This window comes from Trachemys scripta, chromosome 8 (genome assembly GCF_013100865.1).
Source record: "Trachemys scripta elegans isolate TJP31775 chromosome 8, CAS_Tse_1.0, whole genome shotgun sequence".
Taxonomy (NCBI): domain Eukaryota; kingdom Metazoa; phylum Chordata; order Testudines; family Emydidae; genus Trachemys; species Trachemys scripta.
Window position 1 is genome coordinate 15,226,625 of NC_048305.1, and position 25,638 is coordinate 15,252,262.

General features: G+C 43.6%; 1 protein-coding gene across 6 annotated transcripts in view; it reads right to left on the minus strand.

Annotated features, from left to right (window-relative positions):
• The window catches only part of AFF4 (AF4/FMR2 family member 4), a 77,751-nt gene that overhangs the window by 6,583 nt on the left and 45,530 nt on the right, over nt 1-25,638 (minus strand). For 3 of the 6 annotated variants that reach the window (XM_034778020.1, XM_034778015.1, XM_034778014.1), the window contains 13 exons: nt 18,254-18,274; nt 17,695-17,749; nt 16,476-16,513; nt 15,956-16,118; nt 14,390-15,304; nt 11,633-11,721; nt 9,566-9,800; nt 7,206-7,303; nt 4,531-4,594; nt 4,252-4,403; nt 3,758-3,829; nt 1,706-1,799; nt 468-511 (listed from right to left, as the gene is read on the minus strand). In XM_034778020.1, coding sequence (XP_034633911.1) covers nt 468-511; nt 1,706-1,799; nt 3,758-3,829; nt 4,252-4,403; nt 4,531-4,594; nt 7,206-7,303; nt 9,566-9,800; nt 11,633-11,721; nt 14,390-15,304; nt 15,956-16,118; nt 16,476-16,513; nt 17,695-17,749; nt 18,254-18,274 — 2,040 coding nt within the window. The remainder of the gene's footprint in view (nt 1-467; nt 512-1,705; nt 1,800-3,757; nt 3,830-4,251; nt 4,404-4,530; nt 4,595-7,205; nt 7,304-9,565; nt 9,801-11,632; nt 11,722-14,389; nt 15,305-15,955; nt 16,119-16,475; nt 16,514-17,694; nt 17,750-18,253; nt 18,275-25,638) is intronic. The other 3 variants (XM_034778016.1, XM_034778019.1, XM_034778017.1) reach the window with 3 other exon arrangements.

A 25,638-nucleotide genomic window follows, 5' to 3' on the forward strand; every position in this document is an offset into this window, starting at 1 on the left:
TAATTTAATCGTTTTTATAGAGGAATGTTTAATAAATGTAAGTTTTAAGGAATACACTTAAAAGAAACCTCTGAACAAAATCAGAACCACATGAAAGGGCTATATTGCCATACATGTTGAAATTTCTCACTCTATTACAAATCTGAAAATCTAAGTTTTATAGGTTACTTCAGATTTATATGTTCTCTCACTACATAGAACAGATAAATACATCAAAATACTACTCCGAGGGTTTAAACAGTACAAGTAAATTGCTCCCTATGTTTTCTCGTGGAGTAGTTGTGTTTTGAATATATTGTTGCAAGCTCAAATGGTTCCAGGCATTTTAGGAAGTCTATTGTCCTCTTAATGCTGATTGAATTCAGCTCCTGCAGATTATTTTATTCCATTTCCTCTCCCCCACAAGATTTAAAATGTCTAAATCAAGAAGGAAAGTAGTTAAATGTACAAGTTACAAAGCTGCTTACCTTCCCATGCCAGGTGACGGTGCTTGAGAGTTATTATAGGAATTCTGTTTGGGAAAAATAAGTTTGCAGGGTGATTTCCAAGGGTATGTTAATTGCTTATTAAAACAAGTTTTACAAATGGATACATTTCTTTGTGATAACCAAAAGTCTGAACCAGTATGGGAGAATCAAAGGACTTTAAATTTGGACAAAATATCCCATTTTACTGCTGACAAACTAAGGCACCAAGAATGTAAGTGATCTGTCTATGGTACATAGCAAGCCAGCAAAAGAACTGGGATTAGAATTCAGGTCTCCTAACTTAATTCCTTCCACTAACCACTAGACTATTACCTCTGGTGGCAAGTTTCATATTTTTTCCAATCTTCGCCTTCTAACAGCAATGTGAAAGCTGTTAACACTGGCATTGAGCAATTAGACTCTTTCCTCAAAAGCTAGAAATTATATTAGCATGCTCTTCTCCTCTATTTAAAGCTAGGATTTCCAAAGAAGCCTACAAGCTTCCAAATAAAATGCCTAATTCCTATTGGCTCCTTGGAAAATCCCAGCCTTAATTCAGATTAAGCAATCTCACCCGAGTTTTAAATGTCCTGACTGAGTACCTCATCTGAAACAACCTAGATTCAAATAAGTGAGTAAAAGGAGGATTTTTTTTCAGCCTCTTGTTTAAACCAGATCAGATTTAAAACAGATTTTTATTGAAAATTCTAGAAAGTCTCATGGGAGTATATGAAAGTTCAGGCAAGCTGGCTAAGAGCACTGCCTTTTGAACCTTGGTAAAGCTGTTAGATGAGCTAAAAACTATTTATTCAAACACCAACTTCTGCAAATGTTGGACAGCTGCAGTCATAAAATGTATCACTAGAAACAGAATTCCCTTAACATCATACATAAAAGTGAAGGTTCAACTTTGTAATGTCTGCAGCCAGGAAGAGGTACTTTTTATCCTCTCTGAAATCTGCTGAATTGTTTATTCTTTAAAGCAGACAAAAGCTAGCTGAAATTATTATAAATGGAAAAGTATTATGCCAAGACCAGTAGGGTTATGACAACATTGTGGTCATGCTGCAGTAACAAAAAAATAGAGTTCTAAAACACTGAACATGAGTTTATTTTAAGAGCCACATTTCCAGATAGGGACATATCAAAGTACACGTGTTAGAGAAATCAGGAAAGTACCTTGGAATTTCCATTATTTTTTTTTTAAAAGGACATTCAGTAATATAGGAATTTTTTACCTTTAGATGTTCTGTCAGTGTTTTAGAGTATTTCAATGCACTCTCCTTCTTCAGTTTGAAAAGCCTTAGATATAACAGGGACTGGCATCGAAGACTAGGCAAAGAAAAATGGCAACACATTTACAACGAGTGTGTGCTTACATGGTTCAATAATGCATGTAAACAGCTAGCAGCTGTGTGTTTTTCAAACATACTCTCTGAGGTATGGAGTCATAGTTCTGCCATCAATAGTAACAATGTTTAATTTGTCAGAGAAACGAAAGATAGTCTAAGCTTGAGCACAAGACTTCAGATACACAATCTTCATTGTCTTTACTTACATAACCAGAGTCCTGGTCACTGAGTTGAGAATACAACCCTAAATCATCGCCTAGACTAGCAAATAAATGAAAGAAATTTATTAAAAAATAAATGAAGCCCATTACACCAGGATGTGCTGATACAACATGCAGAGTCTGACATCACATTTCCACCCCCCTCACACAACACCAAACTGATTCCTGTCCACTCTGTACTCAGCAGCCTGAAGAATTTGGAATGTTAGAAAGGTGATTCTTTGACATATACCCCAAGCTGACTAATCAGTAGGTGGGCAAAATGGGAAGATGTTTGGGCTCCCCTAGTCTTCTGCTGCTGCTTCTTTCAACCCTAAGGGTCAGTATGCAGTTCAAAGGTCAAGGCCACCTTTGCAAGGCAGAGGCTCAAATCAGTGCTATAGCACCTCTATCTTTTAAGCAATAAATGTTGATATTCCTGTTTCCAGAAGAATCACTAAATTATTTAATGCGAGCATTATGGCTTTATGAAATATTTAGTGTCTCAGAACAGAGATACAATGGCAGAGAAATATACATTTAACTTGACAGCAACACCGTCAATTTCTCATAACAGGAAAATTCCCCAGCCACATAAGTGTGAGCATGAAAGTAGAGCTACAGACACTCTGATGCTGCAGATTTAGCAACAGTCTAACTCTACTCAAAAATTCACAAGCATATAATAAGTAGTCCAAAAACTGTCTGTTTTAACCATTAAGCTTGTCATATCTATAGATCAGTCTTTTCATGCGACGCCCCCCGAACCCAGACGCCGCAGTCGGGAGCAGGGCCATGGCTCCCGGGGACATGGGTGGGGTAAGGGGACCGAGGCTGGGGCTGGAGCCACAGCTGGGCTGGGTGCCAGGAGCTGGGGCCGGAGCCAGGAGCGGAGCAGGAGCAGAACTGGGCGGCACTCCCTCCCAGGCCCCTGTTGGGGCTGGCCCGGACCCCGCTGTGCCACCCCAAGCGTTTCTCCGTGCCCCGCTAGGAGAGCGCACCCAACAGTTTGGGGACCACTGCTATAGATGGACCAGACATCACAAGGAAATCAGACTCCCATCAAAAGCATTAGCTTACTGCTCACTTTTCATTAAGTTTATAAGTGAGAAACAAGAACAGATTCTTGGCACTATTCATATCACTTCAGTGATCAAACAAACCTAAAAGTAAACTTTTTTTTGTCCTTAATGTCTCCTTTTTATTCCCTCAATATTCAAATACGCAGGAAGGTTAATAACAGACATGAAAGGGAGACGCTATGCTAGCTCTCACTACCTAAGGTAGTGGTCCCCAAACTTTTTACCTTGTGCCTTCCCTTACCCAGTCTGCACCCCCACAGCCCCTGGAGCCGAAGCCAGAAGTGAGGCTCCGGCTCTGGGAGCCGGGAGGGGGGGGGGGGGGGGACGACACATGGATGGGGTAAAAGGGCCAAGGCTGGGGTGGAGGTGGGAGTGGAGCTTCGGCCAGGGGTTGTGGCCAGGAGCAGAGCTGGGTGGTGCTCCCTCTCCACACCCCCCGTGGGGGCTGGTCTGGGCCCCAGCTGTGCTCCACAGAATGTTCCTCCATGCCCCTCCCCCCCATTCTAAGGTTCAATGAAAACCTCAAATACCTTGGAGCACTGAATTTACAATTCAATTAAAACAAAACAGTTAAAAATACCACTGTGCTTAACCTTTGGACATAGTACATTCACTAATTTGGCTCAAGATGTTTTATTAAACCAAAATATACGTACCAAAGCACTGCTAGCCTTTTATCTGCAGCCGTAGCATCTGGTGCCAAATAATTTTTCAGTTTCATAGTGTATCTGCAAACAAAGACATCAAGTAAATGACAAATAAATGACAACATAAAATAACGCATTATCAGTTGCCATTTCTCATTTAATAGTCTTTTAAGAAAACTATTAAGACTTAGTTCCAACTGCCCTCATATTTTACCAGAGATCCATAGATATTTACTCAAAAGCCTGGATGAGGAAAGTTTTGGAATGTTTTTTGTTTTTAATATCACAGTTTACACTAACATTAAGACCCTTAGAGGAAAGGATTTAAAAGTCCTTTTAAAAAACAACATTAAGCCTCAAAATATGGATAAGGTGGGTAAATTTTTACAGGTGAGAGATTGCAAGTGTTGGTGGCAAAATCAAGTATCGAATCTGGGCACCTGCTCCCAGTTCCCTGGGTCTGATCACTAGGCTTCACTTACTACTTGCTTTATAAAGCTTACTTGATTAATTCCACAGTTTCTGAATACATAGGGAACGGGGACTTGGATTCCTGAGCATTTTTCTCCAATGCATTCCCACATTCGATGAAAGACACTACAGCATCAAGATAGAAAACAGCTTTCTCAAACCTGTCAGACTGAAGAGAATGAAACTTTAAAAACAAAAATAGAGAGAAGTGGGAGAGAATTACAGTACTATAGAAGAGTACAGGTTCAGAAGACTTAAACCAACCTAACATTATGTGCAACCACCAGATAGATGTTTTGAGTTCTACTTACCAATGCATCTGCATTGTGCTTTAACTTCTTTGCTTCTTGTAAATAATGATCGGCTGAGTACATCCTACAACATAAAAAAAAAGAAATTCTGAGTTTAATAAGATGAAAATTGAATCCCTTTCTGTGTGTCAAGCTTTGTAACTATGGGATCTTTTGACATTGCTTTTTCTTCCTTCCTCAAGTTATAGCGCATATAATTTTTATCATATAGACCTTTCAACAGTTAAATTTAGTTACTTCGGTTACTTCCAACTATTGTTTTAAGACCGCTAAGAGTCACTGGATTTAGCCAACTTATTCCACATTCCCTAGCCAAGCAAATCAGACACGTTAGCAGAGGTGTCAGCTATCTGACATGTGCTAGTGCAGAGTTCCCAGTCTGCAGATGACAAAGGATAGTATTAACCAGATGTGAAACTTTCCAGAAGAAATCAAGACATGTTCAAATGGAGATTCCATTGTTATTTTTGAACTTCGGTCACACAGGCTGATCTGTGATATATGGCTGCAGGTCCTAAAGCAAGCTCCAAAGCAGGGGCGAGTAAACTTTTTGGCCTGAGAGCCACATCGGGTTTCAGAAATTGTATGGAGGGCCAGTTAGGGGAGGCTGTGCCGCCCCAAACAGCTAGGCATGGTCCAGCCTCCGCCCCCATCCAACCCTCCCGGCTTCTCACCCCTTGACAGCCCCCCCGGGACCCCAGCCCCATCTACCCCCCCTGCCCTCTGTCCCCTGACCGCCCCCAGGCCCCCCGCCGCCCCATCCAACCCCCCCCCCTTCCTGACTGCCCCCCTCCGGGACCCCTGCCCCATCCAGCCACCCCTTCTCCCTGACCGCCCCTGGAACCCCTGCCCCTAACTGCCCCCCACCGCCCCATCCAACTCTCCCTCCTTCCTGACTCTGCCCCTCCCACCCCGGGACCCCTGCCCCATCCACACCCCCTTCTCTCTATCCCCTGACTGCCCCATCCAACCACTCCTCTCCTTCCTGACTACCCCTCCGCCCCCCCCGGACCCCTGCCCCATCCAACCACCCCTTCTCCCTGCCCACCCCCGGAATCCCCGCCCCCATTCAATACCCATGTTCCCCGCCCTCTGACCTCCTCCACCCCATCCACACCCCCAAAACTCCCCTGCCCTCTATCCAACCCTCCTCCCCGTCCCCTTACCACACTTCCTGGAGCGCCGGTGGCTGGCGGCGCGGCTGCACCAGGACAAGCAGCTGCACCACCTGGCTGGAGCCAGCCACGCACAGCGCAGCACAGAGCACCGGATCAGGCCGGGCTCTGCAGCCCCGCTGCCCAGAGCATTGCGCCCACGGCGCAGTGAGCTGAGACTGCAGGGGAAGGAGGGCAGGCAACGGGGGAGGGGCTGAAGCTAGCCTCCCAGGCCAGGAGCTCAGGGGCCGGGCAGAACAGTTCCACGGGCCGTAGTTTGCCTAACTCTGCTCCAAGAGTAATTACAAGAGATCTTTAATTTTCTATTTTACTGTATTAAATGCTGTATTTACAAGGTCACTGTCTAAAATCTGAACAAGATTTTCCAAACATACAAATAGTTGAGTTAAACATTCCCCTATTTCACCACAATATGAAGTACTGGGCACACCTGATTTCATTTAAAGTCAGCATTTTATAACAGTTCATTTAAAAGTGAATCATACCCTCCTTTCTTAGAGAGGCACTAGTTGACACTATAAAAGGAAAAAACTAATCTTTAAAAATCAGTTTACTGTAATCTAAAACCAAATACTAAAATGTTTAATTAGAATTATATGGTTACTGCATGGCATAGTCAAAGCCACCCGGGTGCCCTAATTATGCATTTCCGTACCTTAATATATTTGGATTTCTTTTAAGTTTATTCTGAACTCTGAATTTCCTGGCTTTAACATATTTGGCTTGTGGATAACTACAACTTCCCTCTAACTACAGATATATGCTCCGAACGTTAACTCCATCATAACTTGATTTTGTCTGGGAATACGTAGAAGAAAAGCAAACCACTCCCATAATCAGGTTGTTTGCATATGGTCCTTTATGTTGGCCCCTAGAAGTACTTAATCCAAAAAGCAGTAATTTTAGATCACCCTGGAAGTAGTTGATAAAACTAGAACTGAGCCCCTGTAGAGAACACCCAAGTATTTGCATGAAATATTTCATGAATGGATAATCTTGATGTGAATTTGGGAAAAAAAAATTTTTACTGATTCACATTCTCCAAAATTTTTCAACTTTGATTACATAGGACCAAATGATTCCATGATCCCAAGAAGGGGAGAGCCAACTCAGCCCAAAGAGGACAGGCAGACTGGTCTGGTGAGGTGTCAAGCGAGTCTGCAGAAAGGAGACTAGTATTCTTAAAAACGGACATAGGACAATCACATACTGTCAGAATCCACTGCTTGCTTGTTTCAGGCCGAGTACGAATGTACAAAGAAGGCCATGGCTCCTGGTAGTGGCTGAGACGTCGGCCAAATTAGTGATACATGTGTCAGGCAGGCATACAATTACACAAACAGCATGCAGATCTCCACAGAATAATACTGTACAAGCATGGCAAAGAACATCCCCTATACATAGGAAGCTACTATACATTTTACAAGTTACACACCGAAATTAGTGACCTGTTTAGGGAAGAGGAAATGTAACGTGCCTGGCACCTCTCACTGCTCTCACCTGTCATCAAAAACAAGCTTTGCTCTTCGGGACTTTGAGCTGTCTGTAGCTGGGGTAGATGCAGGAGGGCAGTTTGATGAACTGTTTAGAACCTTTTCCTGAGAAGAAATAAATTGCCACAATTAGTAATTATAAAAGCAGTTAGAAATCTGTTTTAAAAAGAGATGATTGTTCATTGCTTAAGTTCCTCCTGGTAGTCTCACACTTGTTAAATGCAAATTAGGTCAGTTTTGCAGCAGGTTAATTGCCATTCACATTTACTACTTACACATCATGGCTTTCAAAGGCTTCTCTCCTCATTGGTGCTCCAACATATGCTGGGGGTGGAGCCAGACCGAGGATCAAGGAACCATAACCAGTTCCCTCACAAGCCCCACTCTCTGATGGGCCAAATGGATCTACGCTAGAATGAATCTGATAAAAGGTTTCCAGGCACAACTGAATTCTCCTCAATGTTAGTTATGGCTAACATTCATGTATTTTACTGTCCTCCTAGAAGAGGTGCTGCATGTATTTTTTGCTTTTCTATTCCTTTTAGAAGTATCAACTCTGTAGCATGATTTTTGCTTTAATATTTCAGAAATGGAGTGATCATTCTATTTTTCAAGCATCCAAAATGTGCAAGGAGCCTTCACAAAGAGACATGGCTCCTACCCCCCAAAATCATACAACTTCAGCTCAACATAACATAGTAAGTGAGACACAAGGTGGGCAGGGTAATATCTTTTATTTGACCAACTTCTTGTTGGTGAAAGAAACTTGACTGCTTCAAAAAAAACCAGCAATATATAATCTCCATTCACCCACCACCAAAATGCAGCCACTTCAGAACAGAAATACAGCCAGCTGTACCAAATGTTCAGTGACACATGACAAGACTATACTAATTTAAGACAAGAATTAAAACCAATTTAAACTATAAGGAGATACTAATTACCCAAATAAAAAAAATAAATGGCCAGACTTGGTTCAGCGCTAACGCAGAAGGAAAAAAAAAAAAAAAGGTGCCGGTGAATCTACAATACAATCCCCTGAGGGACCTACAGGCTCCTTGGAAGTATCCTACGCATGCACTGACTAGACCAACCCTGCCTGCCTTACAAAGTCTGATGAAGTCAGCATCTGAGGTGGATGTCTGCAATCCTAGTTTAGATATTTTCCTTGTTTGCTATTCTTGACCACCACATCACATTTTTCTCAGTTCCTGTCTATTTGTTATTTCAATCGGCACACTTGGCTGTCATGATTAGTTCCTCTGACTTTGCTTCAAACCTTTTCTCCAGACACTACTGAGGTTAGCAATAAAAGATTTACCAAGTACTGCAACATACCAATAACATCCCTAATGCCTCATTAGGCTTTGAGGTTCTGTTTGCTACAGAGGCCTCAAGACAAGCTGGCACCAACACACTACAATGCAATCCAGACCTTGTGAATTAGAGTCACATTTTGCCTTTGAAATATTACGTTCTTGCCATCTGATAGTACAGCAGTCACTGAGAACAGCTTATCATACAGCTAGGTTTAATACCATGTTTTATCAGACATCCTCAGATGTTCTGCACCACCCAATAGTATCCATTTATATAGGTGTGAGCAGGCAGAATCCCTAATTCCCTCTAATATCTACACGCCAGTGTAATGCCACAAGAACACATTTAGTCTGAACTTCCTCCCAAGCTATTAGTTTCTAGAGATTTTAATTTTCAAAATCTCCTGTCCCACCCCATTTTCTCCCCCGACTCAAACATAAAACCTCTTTATTCTCCTGATAGCAGCTAATTACATCCACCTGGTCTGGCAGCCAGGGCAAGTCAGCAGACTAGCTCTTTAGCCTTGGGAAGGGTCCTATCCTGAAACACACCCGAAGTGAGGGGAAGGGGGAAGAGGAGGATTGAACCATCTTTTCCTTTATAGTCAGGATAGAAATACAAGCTGCTAAAATCACAAATGGCTCAATTATTCAATTGCATATAAAATAGTGTCATATTGTTCTCCTATTTTACTTTTATATAAAAAACTCTGAAAAATGTCACTGGAATCAAATTAAATGATTAATAAGCAACCTCGATTGTTCGAACACTAATCACATTTGTAAATTTAACATTAGTACCAACCTACCCCCAGGATACTACAATTCTAATGAACAGCTACTGAGTTGTTTTCCATTTACAGGTTTCCTTATGACCCAATTACTTGTGCACTACCACAGGGAGTAAACACCTTTAAAAACTAAATTACATTTAAGCTTAAAGTCAAAGCCTGACAAATTATTGCTTGGATTACACATTGACATGCCAGACTGCACACAGAGAAACGGTGAATATTAGAGGAAAGCATTTACAAAATAAACTTCTTACCTTGACTTCCCTGGCATTGCTAGAAGCCTTCCCTTCTGTCTTTTTTTGTTTGGAAGATGAGTTACTTTTGCTGCTGCTACTCTCCTTATTACTGTTGCTGCTTGATTTTAAGGAAGAAGATTGACTGACTGTTCTCTTCCGGGACCCATGATCTTGTTTGGGATCTTTCTGAAGGACAGGGGCCACAGGAGAAGGGAGCAGATCCTTCTCTTTACCTGCACTTTGCTTTGAAGACCTGCATGAAATGAATAAGTACAGCTTATTTCTAGATACAGTGACAAGAATTATTTTGACCTATGACTGTATATGGGGATATTTATTTTTCACCTCATTTTTAATAACTGGCTTTTGGGCGAACCAGATTGGCCTTGTTTTTACCATTTGATCTTGTTCTGATTTGAAAAGGTAGCAGATTCTAGCCAGAAAACCACTTTTGTTTAATAAAACAAAAACCAAACATTTACAACCTGAAAATGTAATGCCAATGTTTATGCCAACCTGTCTATAGCACTGTTAAGGTGGAGACTTTGTTCTGAATGTTTAGACTAAGAGAGGGTATAGGCATGTATTCTATTTGCCCAAGCAAAAGGGAAAGCTACCCTTAATTCAGTCATCCAGTACATATGTATCACCTCCCCACCTTGACTGTTCAAGGACTACTGTTGGCAATCAATGGCAAGCCTCATGCTTGCTAACCCATCTTCCAGTTGAAGATAAGACATTTGGACAGCTATTTGCACAGTAATAAATTGCTCAAAGAAAAATTAAACACTTTTCATACTATTAATCTAAAGAACATTTGGTTCTTTGCTGACAGAAGACAAATATCAAAGAAAGAATAAACTTAACAGCCCCAGCAGAGGAATCTGCAAATCAGTTTTACAGAGGCTCTGAAAAAATCTTAATATTCACAACTGAACTGAGTGTTACCCTGTGGTATGCAGTATTATTGTACTTGTTGGTCCCAGTATATCAGAGACACAAGGTGGGTGAGTTAATATCTTGTAATGGTCCAATCTAAGATATTACCTGACCTACCTGTCTCTCTGTTACACTTGGTAATTCAGAGTGGCCAAACAGGTTTCTTCAGATTATTCATTACAGTGGAATATGTGGTCCAGTGCACAGATATATTTTTATTGTGTAATCTGAAGTAGCACATATTTTTAAGAAAAAGAAAATCCACAAAAATGAACAAACTTGGCACTCATTAAAAGTACACTAGGAACCCTGCTAATTTGCACCCTAACTCACTGCAAAATGAATTGTATGTATGGATAAGATTGGAAGGCTTATATTTTGCCAGTTGTAGGTTAGTTCTAATCTATGATAATCACAAATATAAATGTGGCCAATTTTTAAAAAAAATGTGGTGTATTTTTTAAAATGATCCAGTAGTTGAAGGATGCGAGTAGAAGTCAAGAGACCCGAGTTCTAATCCTGACTAATCACTGGCTTGCTGCATAACTTGGGGGGGGAATTAAATCTGCAGTTTCCACATCTGCTGAATGGAGAATTAATCACCCATTTCGCAAGGAGTGGATTAATGTGATTAGGTGAAGTGCAGATTGACTAAGTCTTACATATGTTAGTGTTATGCAGCTCATCTATTTTTAAACACTGCCCTGTATTAAGGTAAAAATTAGGGAAAATTAGTTCCAGCAGGAAATAAACCCAGCCTATTCCAACCCCGTTATCAAAGGTAAATGACCTTGAACAAACTATTTTGTAATAATGAAGTAAAGTTGTTAAATAAACCAACTGTTCTTTGTTAGGAGTGAACCGTGTTCCAGTATGCCTGGTTCTGGGAAGTACCTGCATTCTGATTAGTTACTGTGAAAACCCCAAAGTCAAGGTAAAAGGGCAGAGTCTGAAGAGTGGGTGCACATGAAATCTTGCCCCATGAACAGTGAGCTGCAACTGATTTTTTCCCTATGTGAGTGGTGGCAAGCAGATATTTAGGGGGAGATTTGTAAGTGCATATAGGGTGTTGGGTGCCAATCTTCCCCTTAATGTATGCTAAACCTTATAGACTTAAAAAACAGCCAATTTTCCCACTGCACTTACTCTCTATTGCTGGAGGCCTTGTGGCCTGATGAAGACTTTTCTTCCAGTTTAGTTTTCTTGCCTTCACTGGCTCTGTTTTCATCATCATTCTGAAGAAAGCAAGCACAAGAGAGCTATCAGGACAAAGTTTGATATTTACAGGTTAACTGTCCCTCAATGTTTTACATTTGTCTAGACAATTTAGTAAACCTTTTACAACATATGGAACAGAAGCACTACAGCAGATCTGAAAATCATTCCCTGGGTGGATCTAGCCCATGTTTTAAGATAGTTGACCACAATGGAATTACTTATCCCAAACAGAAGGCAGTAGTGAATGTCAAAATGATCTACCAGTAGAACCAGGAGTGAAATGTGGCTGCTGAAATTACTGAACTACTTAAAATGTGATAACCTAATTTATTCTAGCCAGATTTTCGTTAAAACAATCTACACCTCATTATGCTGATATATGAAGGTCTCCCAATAAGAGTAGGAAATTAATTTTGATTTTGCCAGACCATAGGGGATTAAGAAAAGCACATTTAAAAAAATGCTTCATTCAACATTTGTCAATATTACTTTTGATAAGAGTTGATGCTTTATAAAATAGTGGACTGTAAAAATCAAAAGGTTTTGAAAGTGAATGCCTACACACTTCCATTAATCTTCAAATCTATCATAAGCAGTAGCAACAGAAAAACAAGTGTAAAATAATAATTCTAATGAGCAACTCAGCTCGAGATTAGAGTCCAATTAATAAATCTTTCTGTAATGCAATGCAGTAATAGAATGCTCTTTGGCTACGGGACTGTTACAACCCAGCACCCAAAGATCAAAACATGTAAGCAACTGACATTTGTCAGCTGTTGGATTTCTAAAGTGATTGTTGCAGAATTTCTCTCACAGCCTGCCTCAGTATTTTGGGGTAGGCCTGAAAAATAGTTTGCCTCTCCCACTTGCCTCAAAAACATACTCATGTCCACCATGACTGCACCAATAGGCATAGGTCTCAGGACTTTGAAGATGATTAGTGAAATGATTCTTTGGGATACAGCCCAAGTTTAATTGGTCCCCCCCAAAGCCTTCTGTTCCTGATGTAGGAGAACAGCTCTTTTATGCTGGTTTCTGTCCATAACAGCCACCATTTTTGTTATATTGTTTTGCAAGGAACAACTGGCCAAATAAGGGGCGGGGGGGGCATTAGGTTTGAAGCTACTAGAGACTGAGTGCATTCAAGTGAGTGCTAGAACTTGTATAGTAGTGCTATACAAACACCAAACAACATCCTCCTTGTAAGGTAGGTATTATCCCCATTTTTCAGATAAGAAACCTTACCGCCTTACTTTCATTACTTGATGTAGGGCAAAGAGGTAATCTGAGCTGGAATAAGAATGGAGGAATCCATTTGTTTTCAGTCTCATGTCAAGTTCACCAGACCATACTGCTTCTCACTCCAAGAGTGACTGGAGATCAGTTCTTGGTTGCTCAGCAGGGAAGCTGGCACAGTTGAAGGCAACTGTTTGGAAGGGAGCTTGCAGCAGCATTTATACCACCAGTGCCCCTTTGATATTGTGGCGAGTTGGGAGATACCTGCATTATTCTTACATTATGTTTGACTGTTTCCTTATTCAATTTTCTATTGCTGCCCACTTGAATTCAAAGAGCTGAGTCAGACCAAAGATAAGACAGAAAACTGCCAGGTACACACCTTCAGAGCAGTTAAGAGAACAATGGGGCTACTGTAGGTATATGCTAAACATCAAGAGGCCCTGACTTGTTAAAAGATACCCCTAGCAGAAAAGAGGTGTAAGTGATCGGCTTGTCCTGAGGCTGACACACAGAACTGGAAGAGAGGTTGGAGCAGGCACATTCCTTAAGCAGGGCCTAGGCCAGCAGCAGTTAAGAATATGTCTACACTGTAGATGGGAGTAAGCTTCCCAGCCTGGGCAGAAAGACTCATGCTAGCTCAACTCGAACTAGCATGCTAAAAATAGAAGCAAGGATGTTACAGCTGTGGCCAGGAGTGGCGGAAATGCCCTAAAAGTGTGGGGGGGAGGAGGAGGCAAAGACGCCCTCTGGGACTCCGTGAGGAGGGAGGGTAACAGAGCCAAAGCTCCAGCCTGAGCTTGAACGTCTACACCATAGTTAAACAGCCCCATAGCCTGAGCCCTGCGAGCCTGAATCAGCAGACACAGGCCAGCCACTGGTGTTTAACTGCAGTGTAGACATACCCTTATGGCTCCAAATCAGGGCTTCTCATGGGTGATTTCACAGAACTGCAGGAGTCACACATGGATGAAAACCCAATAGATCATTCAGTCCACTCTTCTACCAAGCATCCCTGCATTTTCCTAATAATCAAAAACATTACCAGGCAAAGGCCAGCATAATAGAGATTTTGGCAATCTGCTGATTGAAACATTAGTGCCAGTGCTGGTGTCACTAAGAAAAGGCTATTTACCCAACTCAGTACCCAATGATCCCACATCAACAGTCAATTTCCCAGCACAAATTTCATCATGACAATGGGAGTTACAATGCCTACCAAGCTCTCACACAACGCTAATTCTCCGCCACCTGCCCCAGAAGTCCAAGGAACCCTGAAGCCTAGACAGATTCCCTTAAAAAAAAAAAAAAAACAGTACCACTTCTTAATTGGCCAGAGGAGTCCCCAAGACTGAGCACTCTCTTTCTTTGCCACTGGGCTATCCATCTCACCTCAGTAGGAAGCCATCAAGAGATTCAGACTAGATACGTTTTCAATTGATCACTTACCTTATGTTTCCTTTTGCCCTTGGTGGAATTTTTGTCTGAGGCTGGTTTTTGGGACTCTCTTGCATGCTTCTCTGGCACGTTTTTCTTTTCCACTTTGGGTGGGTCTGTGTCCTTGTAAGGCTTCCCTGGTATTCTTGATAAGAGGCTCAGATCGATCTTCACAATAAGTGGATACCGTTCATCTGGATCACTGAGTGGTGAAAGAAGTTCCTTCTCTTCCATAGGAGAGAACATTCTTTGCCGAAAAAAGCTGTCATCCTCCTCCATGGAAGACTTAACAGGAGTCCTATTGCTCTCAGAGTATTTGGGGGTTTGTGATGAAGGAGGCAGGCTCTCGTTTTCATCAGAATCAGAGGATGAGGTATCTGTTTCTATGAATTCCCTAGATTTCTGGGAAGGTTTGCTTGAAGCCTTATATTTCTTTTTCTCTGCTGTAGGCCGAGGGGAAGATTTGGGCTCCTTCTTTATGTTGGGTTTTCTAGAGCCCTTTGTGGCTGCCTTATGCCTGTTTGAGGGCATATTTGTTGCAATGTCTACAGGGGTTTCGCTTTCTATTTTAAGCCCTCCTCTGGGCTCTTCAATAGCGGTCTTGTCTGCCTTCTTGGGCTGCTTTTTACCAACAGTCCTCCTCTGTGTTGTGCTATCACTCTGTGCAGGTGACTTCTGCCTGCCACGACTGCTTTCCGATCCTTTTTGGGTGGTTTTGGAATCTCGCCCAGGAGTGGAGGAAATGGATTCTTTAGACCCACTTTGATCCATATACCCATTCCCAGAACTCTGATCTCGGCCATCTTTTTTGTAGCCTTGTGAAGATGGGATATTACTGTCCACAGAAGACGCTGGTGACACTTTATGCGGATTCACTTTGTTCAACCAGTTGTCAAGTTGCCATTTGTTTGTTGGTGGTGGCTCAGGCTAAAAAAAGAGGGAGGAGTATTAAACACTATATATTTTCTTCCCCCGTTTTCCTCCAAGGGCTGCAATATTGTGCTGTACACCAAGGTAACAGCTATGCAGAAAGCTGATGGTGCTAATGAACCAAGTATAATGTGTTGGAATACAGTGTAAAAGCCACAGCTCTTATACCTTCACTGTGGAGAGGCTGATTACACAGAGCAGTGACAAATGATTGCTGGCAGAGGATGAGAGGAGCCACAGCGGATGCTGTTGGCCCAAGCACAGCATCATGGTGTGACCCAAAACATTGTGCCATATCACAGTTACATCAATGACTAAATGGAAGTTCGTGCATACCATGCTTTAAGCTATTTTATTCATTGTTGTAGTATTACTGTATGAACATGTCTGTCTCCCAAGCTTTCAGAGCCAAGTAGCATGAAGTACATGTCAAAGTCAAGTGCTAAATGAGTTTTTTTAAACAGTTCATTTAGCATATCTGATAAACTGCTGCTGAAAATCATTCCAAAATGTTTGTCAATTTTACGCTTTATTTAGCATCTTCTCAAACTATCACTCAGTTCTTAACTGTCAAGATTGATGCAAAGATCATAGTACTCAGGGATTATTGTAGATAGATTATAACTCAAACCAGATATCAAAGCTTACCTCTGGAGATGCACTCTGGGATGGCTCATTAGCCTCACTGTCACTGGAACTACTTTCACTTTCAGAGTCAGATCCAGAACTACTTTCAGATCCACTATGGCTGCTTGAGTCATCCCTGGAATTATCTGCTCCTTCACTATTATGCTGTGAAGGTTCAGAATTGCTGGGGAAAGACAAAAAAGTAAAATAATCAAGACTATGTAAGACACAAGTTTCACATAAACTTAATTATCTAACAGAAAATTCTACATAATTGAGTACAGCAAATAGACTGGGAAATGATAATTACATAAAAACAACTACTGCTTTATTTTTCAAGCTGTTAAGTATCTACTTGTTGGAGGAGAAAAGCTGTTTGACCAATGATCAAGTTCTAATCACTTCTTGGGTTAGCACAAGCCACAAGTCTACAGTGTCAGACATGGATTTTTAAAGCAGTGAGATCAAATTAGGAAAACTCATCTGCTCAAGTGTTACTTCATTTGCCGTGAACTGCTAAAAATCAGCTATGAATGCCTACCTTCCAGGTGTACTCCTTGGCACTATCTTATCAGAATCCTGTAAATTAAAAAAAATAAATAAAACCAGGGTGAGGAAGAAACCTCCATAAATTATATTATGTATTGTGTACTGCATGGCGATGAAAACAAAAATAGAGCTCTAATACTCCTTCCTCATCACCACCAACAAACATACTTAGCATATATAGCATCTCTCATCTGAATACATTGGAATAGTTTACAAAATTGCATATTATCCTCAGAGAGGGAAACAGATTAAATTTAGCCAAGTTCACACAGCAAACAAATGACAAAGTCAAAGAGTCCTCCTACACATCCTACTATGGTTTTGAGAGTTCCAATTCCTCTCTACTCATCACCCTGTGTCATTCATCTATCAGTGTTATTCCTCAATTGCCCAAGGGGCTGATGTTCAGCAACGGAAGGTCCTATTCCCATGCTCAATGTCTCATCAGCATTATCCTGAATGAATGAATCAATCAAGAAAGACTGGGATTGGAAACTTAAACAGAAAATGAACCTGGGATACTAAATTGCAGTGCAGACAATCATCATCATCTAGGTTCCTGAAAGGGCTATTTTTAGAATTATCTAAGATCAGTGCCAAAGATAGGACAATTTGTATTACAGAGAGTTAGTATCAACTAAGGGAGCATCAATTTTCCCAACTAGAGTGACAATCTACTGTAGAAGTAGTAACAGAAAAAGGAAATTTGGTGGGAGTGTTCACATACATTAGACACAACCACCAATGCCAATCCTGAATTAATGGTGTGTGGAAAAATTTATGCCACATATTATTTTGAAGATGTGTTGTCCTTAAATGGCAGGCCACCACATGTGAGGGGGGAGGGAGGAGAGAGGAATCAAACCTGAAAAAGTCTCCTTGTCACTAAGTTTATACTTCTTGAGTACATTCTGTTCCATTTTATGTTGAGGAAAAGGCAATATGAAATTGCGACAGTGAGATTTGGAAGTCTAAAGGCAAAACTGGAAGCAAGGACTCCCACAAATAGTGATTATATATTCCAAAAAGTAGTTATACTGCACTGTTACAAAGTTACTTTGAAAAATCTTGCTTTTAAATTAATGCTTACTGACAAATGTTCAATTTGCAACCAGCCAAGCACTGCATGTTTTTAAAATAGAAACTTAGTATTGAACACTTCAGTTGTGTCTGCTGAACTTTTCTAAAACTTTAATACTTATGGTATATACCTGTTCACCATCACTGTCTTCACTGCTGCTGAGTTTTAAGTCATCTTTCAACATACTGAGTGAAACAAAGAAAGAAAGAGGAATAAATTTTTCATATACTCTAGAAATTAATTCCAAAGTGGTGTTAGGCTATAAACTGATCTAAAATGTTACTAGGAATTTTCCTTTGTTTACAGCGTTCATTGCGTGTGGGAGTACACAAAACAATACTAAAATATTGAATGCTTAAGTATAAGAATCCCTTATACAAAAATATTGTGCGTCACTTTAGTGTGAAAGGACAAGCGACCACTTATAGAATTGTCTTCTTGCATGCAAATGATTAAGAGTATTGTTTAAACAAAATTAAGGAGGCCAGAGAGTGACACTTAGAATTCTGTCATATTTTATTTCACTGCTGTCACAAAAGCTATGTTTCAATATACATATCTCTATCTATTTCACAATCCTAGCATAATGTCTGAATACTGGAAAGACATACATTCATTAAGGTTTTTGTTATCTTTTGTTTTATTTTCACGATTAAAGGCTTTAGTGTATATAAAAAACAGTATCTTACTCTGTTTGGTTTGATTCACATCTGGAGGAGGAAAATGAGAAAGTTAAAAAATAAGTTTCCCCACGCAGGTACTTTCGCAGTATGGCTGTTTTAATGAAATTCCTAACATTCTAACATCTTGGGTCTAATCCCCAATATATCTTTTCCCCCCAAAAAAGGGTCATTGAATGTTTGTATCCCCAAAAAAACAAGTTTACTGACTACACAAAGTGCAATCTTGCCCTATCATTTTATTTAAAACAGTATAAATTCATTGCAATAAACTCTCAAGCTCTCACCCACATCTGAATCTAATGGGGGCTTCCAGCAGTTGTCCACAGATCTCCTCGGATTCCCCCAGTTGCAGAAATTGCTCCAATTCCCCCATAAGTGATTTGCACCCACCAAAAATACCAGCCCCAACCATAAGTATAGCATTGTTGAAATACTGCTATGACAAAAGAGCAAAGGCCGGAGCGCCGCTAGCTTTTCTGCCGCCCTAGGTGGCGGAAGGTCCCGCCCTGAAATACCATCCCCCACATAGGCCGCAGGAAATGCCGTCCCCCCCCAGTTGTGCTGGCCCTGAGCAAAGGAAAAATGAAGGGTGTAATCCTTCTATTACTTAGTGTGGGTAAGCATCTTTTTATAAAGTGACTGCGTAAAGAGGCTGTGTTCAAAGTCATATCTAGTCACAGAGAGAACAGGTTTTTCAGAGGGGTAGAGGAGGGTTACTGATTTTTTACTCCTGTTAGCACTGTGAAGCCTGGACAAACATGGGAGAAAGAAATGGATTCTATTTCTACTTACACAGTAAAAGGACTGCTAATTGAAGACTTTGCAACTGAATTTGTATAATTGAGGGCAAAACTTGTTTTGCAGAAAGTTATTTCTTGGAGATGATGCATAAGCAAGAACAAACCCAGGTCCACTCTAAGATCTCAGCTTTGCAGGACTGGTAGATAAATGCATATTTGTAAACTGGACAAATTTGACATGGTTGTCTCAGTAATAGAACCCCATAATTTTTTTTTAAACTAACTTTTCTGGACATAAATGCATTTTAATTACATATACTACTCATGGGAGAATTCTGCGCCCCTGAGCAATGCAGAATTTTGCAGAAATTAACATTGTGCATACAGAATTTCCTTTCCCCCACAGAAATGGGCTGCAGTGCTGCTAGTTGCCACTAGGGTCTGCTGGACCCGGCAGAGCCCAGCCCACACACCGAAGACACTGCAGGGGGTGGGGGGGAAGAGAGAGAGAGAGAGAGAGGGCTAGAGGGTTCCTGGCAGCTGCAGTTGCCAGCTAGCTCTGAGGGAAGGAGACGGCAGTGCACAGGAAAGAAACCTGGGACCAAGCATCAGGCTGTTTCTCCCTCTGGATCCCTAGGCTCTGGAGAGGGTGGGATCCCACAGCTGGGCTCTGGGGAGCAGAGGTTGTAGGTATCTGAGCAAGGGGTGCCCTGCAACTGGGCTATAGGGGAACAAGGGGTTCGGAGGTATTGGCTGGGAAGGCCCCCCTGTGGCTGAGTTCGGGGAGGGGAGGAAGAGGGTAGAGAAACAGGAACTGGGTGGTCATAGGGATTTCTTTAACTCTCTACTTCTGGGGGAATTTGTGTGTGTGTCTGTGTTGTTACAGGCATACTTGCTGACAGGTATTTTGAAATAAGTTAACAAAATAATTGAAACTGGAGTGATTATGTAGTATTATTTTAACAAATACAATGTGCAGAATTTTAAAAAATATTGTGCACAGAATTTTTAATTCTTTGATGCAGAATGCCCCCGGGGAGTAATATACAGACAGCCACTAAAAACTTACTTTGGTGTACATATTTGCATTTTCTAGGAACAATTAACCTTTGAGCACCAGGTGTCAAATTTTCTCCCAACTTGCTCATTATAAAGAATAAAGTCACCAAAATTTATGAGGGAAAAAAAAAAACCCAACAACACTAATCAAGAAGCTTCTAGTTACACTGTGGGGTTTTTTTTATGGTTGTGTAGCAGACAGATGAAGTGTAATGTTTGGTCTACAGGTACTTTAATATAGTTTGCCACATTTGTATCAACACCTGTATGATAAATGTTTGGTATTCAAGCAGAAGACAGGGCCCCAAATTTAAGCTTCCTTAAGCATATTCCATACTGTATCCTCTGATTACAGAATATCAGAGCCCCCCAAACCATTTTTGTAACTGTTAGCACAGGGATCTCAAACTCAAACGACCACGAAGGCCACATGAGAACTAGTACATTGGCCTAGGGGCCGCATCACTGATACACACCCCTACCACAGCCACTGGCCCCACCCCCATTCCAACCCCTTCCATGAGGCACCGCCCCTGCCCAACCTCTCCCCACCTCCATTCCAACTTCTTCCCCAAAGTCACCGCCCCCTTCCTGCCCCTATTCCAACCCCTTCCCCAAATCACCATCCCCTACCCCGCCTCCTCCCCGGTGCGCACGGCTCCCCGGTCCTCCCCCTCCCTCCTGGAAAGCGCCAAGCGCTGCCAAATAGCTGTTTGGCAGCAGGAAGCACCTAGAGATAGGCAGAACAGCAGGGACGCGGCACCCTGGGGGGGAGGGCGTGGCAGGTGAGGGAAGCTTGGTAACTGCAGCAAATAACTCCACAGGCCACGTGTTTGAGACCCCTGTGTTAGCAGCTGAAAGTAGATCATAACTTCACAACCCAGGTAACTGGATTTCTCTGCAACCATGAACATTTATTTTAAAAATGTCCCTCTACCCTACCTGCCCTCCTCATTCTTGTCAAAGTACTGAAACAAAGAAATCCCAAGAATAGAAATCTTCTTTAAATATCCTGCTAACGTTCCAACAACAAAAAAAGAGAGCAGGAAAAGCAATGTGCATACATGTGCCCTTGTGAACCAGCAGTTGGTGACATAAAATTTGAGACTATCTTGGAAAGTGTCCTTTTCAAGTGGGCTTGGGTAGCCATTTTCTGATAATCAACAAGAATTAAGCTTCTACATAAGAAAAGACAGTTACAGAAAAGGTAACTGGTGTTCTTTGAGATGTGTTGCTCATGTCCATTCCATATTAGGTGTGTGCGCTCGCCACATGCACTGGTGCTGGATGATTTTCCCTTAGTGGTATCTGTAGGGGACCGGCTCTGGCGCCCTCTGGAGTGGTGCCCACATAGCACGGTATAAGGGGCTCCATCGGCTCCCCCCACCCTCAGTTCCTTCTTGCCAGAAACTCCAACAGTGGGGAAGGAAGGCGGGTTGTGGAATGGACATGAGCAACACATCTTGAAGAACACCAGTTATGGAAAAGGTAACTGTCTTTTCTTCGAGTGCTTGCTCATGTCCATTCCATATTAGGTGACTCCAAAGCAGTACCCCTGGACGTGGGTAGGAGCTCACGGACATGTAGACTGCAACACAGCTGTGTTGAACCCAGCGTCGTTCCTGGCCTTCTGAGTGATGGCATAATGAGTGTGAACAGAGGACCAAGTTGCAGCTCTACAGATGTCCTGGATAGGGATATGTGCCAGGAAGGCCGCCGAAGACTCCTGAGCTCTCATTGAGTAGGCTCTGACAATCGGCAGTGGAACCTCCGCCAGGTCATAACAGGTCCTTATGCATGAGGTGATCCAATTGGAAATCCTTTGCAAGGACACTGGAAGACCTTTCATCCTGTCTGCTGTAGCAACGAAGAGTTGATTTACGGACAGGCATGACACATTCTAAGGCCTAGTCTTCACTTACCGGCTGGTCCGGCGGCACGCCATCGATGTTCTGGGATCGATTTATCGCGTCTGGTTAAGACGCGATAAATCGATCCCGGAAGTGCTCACAGTCGGCGCCGGTACTCCAGCTCGCCGAGAGGAGTACGCGGCGTCGACGGGGGGAGACTTCCGGCCGCGTCTGGACCGCGGTAAGTTCGGACTAAGGTACTTCGAATTCAGCTACGTTATTAACGTAGCTGAATTTGCGTACCTTAGTCCGAAGTCCGGACTAAGTGGGGACCAGGCCTAAGTAAAAAGCCAAGGCCCTTCGGACTTCCAACGCGTGAAGACGCCTCTCTTCACTGGTCCTGTGCGGTTTGGGACAGAACACCGGGAGGAAGATGTCCTGGTTCATATGGAAGGTTGATACCACCTTTGGCAGGAAGGCTGAGTTGGGCCACAGCTGAACCTGGTCTTTGTAGAAGACCTCAGAAACTCCATAAACAGTCAAGGCTTTAAATTTCAGAGATCCGTCTCGCCGACGTCACTGCCACCAGGAACACGACCTTCAAAGACAGGTGGGAAAAGGAGCAGGAATTCAGCGGATCAAAGGGCAGGCCGGTGAGCCTAGAAAGGATTAAGTTAAGATCCGACTGCGGGACAGGAGCCCATACCTGCAGGAAGAGTCTCTCGAGCCCTCTCAAGAATCTGATCATCATGTCATGAGAAAACACTGTCCTTGGATTGGCGAGCGAAAAGCAGAGATGGCCGCAAGATGCACTCTAATGGAAGAGTGTGCCAGGCCCTGGTTCCTCAAATGGAGCAGGTAGTCCAGGACAGCCTGTATGGAGGAACGTGAAGGAGAGATGCCCCATTCGGATTCCCAACAGGAAAACCTCATCCACTTGGCAGGTAAGTCAGTCTAGTTGAGGGCTTGCTACTTTCCAGGAGGACCTGTTGGACTCCTTCGGAACTGGTCCGGTCCTCTGGGTTCAGCCACACAACATCCACACCGAGAGGTGGATGGACTTGAGGTTGGGGTATAGGAGCCGACCGTGATCCTGTGACAGCAAGTCTGGTTGATTGGCCAGGGGCCATGGAGGGCCTGCTGTCAGGCTCATAAGCGTGCCGAACCAATGCTGGCAAGACCACCCCGGGGCGATCACAACAACCTGCGTTTTGTCTCTTGATCTTTGCCAGGACCCTGCTGATGAGTGAAATATAGGGAACGCGTACAACAGGCTCCCTGACCATGACAGGAGAAAGGCATCGGAGAGGGAGCCTTTGCTCAGACCTTGCAAAGAACAAAACGGTGACATTTTCTGTTCTGTCTGGTAGCGAACAGGTCGACTTGGGGAGTTCCCCACCTTTGGAAGGTCATGCAGGCTACCTCTGGATGGAGCAACCACTCGTAGTGAGAGAAATCCCTGCTGAGGTGGTCCACCAACATATTCTTGATGCCGGGAAGGTGTCAAGCTTCCAGGTGGATCTCGTGGCTGATGCAGAAGTCCCATAGATGGAGTGCCTCTTGACAAAGAGCCAACGAGCGCACTCCCCCTTGCCTGTTGATGTAGAACATTGAGGCTGAGTTGTCCATCAGGACTTGGACCACTTTGCCCGACAGGTGGGCAGGAAGACTCCGTACGCCAAACAGACTGCTTGGAACTCTGACATTTCTGTGCAACTTTGCCTCCTCCAGGGACCACTTCCTGTATCTGGAGGTCGCCGAGATGTGCACTCCAGCCGAGGTCCAAAGCGTCCAACACCAGCTCGATGGAGTGAGGGGGGGTTGTCGAATGGAACCCCTTCCAGGACTGTCCTGCGGTCGGTCAACCATCACAGCGAGGGAAGTATCGCCTGGGAACTAGTAATGATCTTTTCCAGGGGGTCCCGAGACTGGAAATAGACCATACCCAGCCATTGTTGCAGGGCCAGGCATGGCGGACCACGTAACTGCACACTGCCATGTGGCCCAGCAGGCACAGACAGGCCCTGGCTATAGTCAGAGGGAACGTGGAGACTTCCACAATGAGGTTCGTCAGTGCATGGAACCTGTCCCGTGGCAGGAATGCCCTGGCGCAGGTCAAGTCGAGGATCGCTCCAATGAACTCTATCCTATGCACCGGCACAAACGTCGACTTTTTGTCATTTATCAGAAGGCCCAGAGAGCGGCATGTGGCTTGAAGCACCACAACATCCCTTTGGACTTGAGACCTGGAACTGCCCTTGACAAGCCAGTCATCAAGGTATGGGTAGACCTGGATACCCCAGTGCCCGAGGTAAGCTGCTACCACGGACCTGCACTTGGTAAACACTCTCGGTGCTATTGCCAGGTTTAACAGGAGGACCGCAAACTGGTAGTGGTGGGGTCCCACCGTAAACCAGAGGAAGCGTCTGTGTCCTTGAAAGATCACTATGTGGAAGTATGAATCCTTCAAGTCGAGGGTGACATACCAGTCTCCCGGATCCATGGAGGAGATAACAGAAGCCAGGGAGACCGTGTGGAACTTTAGCTTCTTTAGGTACTTACTGAGGTCTCACAGGTCCAGGATGGGCCATAGACTGCCCTTGACCTTTGGGATTAAAAAGTACCAGGAATAGAACCCCTTGTTCCTGTACTCAAGAGGAACTTCTTCCACCACATCCAGCTGCAGCAACCCCTTTACCTCCTGCGCGAGGAGACTCTTGTGAGAGGGGTCCCTGAAGAGGGATGGTCAAGGCAGGTGGGAAAGGTGGGTGGGAGAAGAAAGGAACCGGAGAGTATAACCCTGTTCCACTGTGCTGAGGACTCACTGGTCCAAGCAAGGAGGAAAAGGGAAAGGTGGTTGGTGTATACTGGGACAGATGGATCCAGGGAATAATCTGGTAGGTCGCCCTTGGGCGCACCCATCATTTGGCCCCTTGCTTGGCATGGGTTGAGCCCGACTGGGCAGAAGGTGGAGGTGGGTAGCTTGCATATTGCTTGTTGCCCGTGGCTCGTTTGTGGGGCTGGTTCTGCCAAGGCTGGCTCTCCTGGCCCTGAGGCTGCTGCAGTTTGAACCATTACGCACCGGGGCTGGGCTGTACAGATCCAGGGTTTTCAAGGTGGTGCGGGAGTCCTTGAGGCCATGCAACTTGCTGTTCGTTTGCTCCGCAAATAAGGCTCAGCTAAAGGGCAAGTCCCGCATGGACGGCTGAGCCTCAGAGGACAACCCAGAGAGGAGCAGCCAGGAAGCTCGCCGCATGGAGACAGCGGAAGCCATGGTGCAGGCAGCAGCGGAGTCCAATGCCACCTGGACGGCTGCCCTGGCCACCGTCATGCCCTCATTGAGAATCGCTTAGACCTCCTTCTTGGAAGCCTCGGGGAGCAACCCTTCGAACATGGCCATGGCTGGACACATATTGAAATCATACCGGCCAGGGAGGGCTTGGTTGGCCACTCTCAGCGGAAGGCTGTAGAATGGATAAATCTTAAGTCCAAAGTGATCCAGCCTCCTCGAATCTTTATTTTTGGGGGTAGCCCTGGGTTGTCCTCGCCTCTCTTTGTGGTTAACCGCCTCTATCACGAGGGAGTTGGGGGCAGGGTGGGAGTACAAGTACTCATGCTTCTTCTTTGGCTCAAAGTACTTGCGTTCGGCCATCTTAGAGATGGGGGCCAAGGAAGAGAGGGTCTGTTACAAGGCATTAGTGATTTTGGAAACCCCTTCATGAAGGGGTAGGGCCACCCTGGA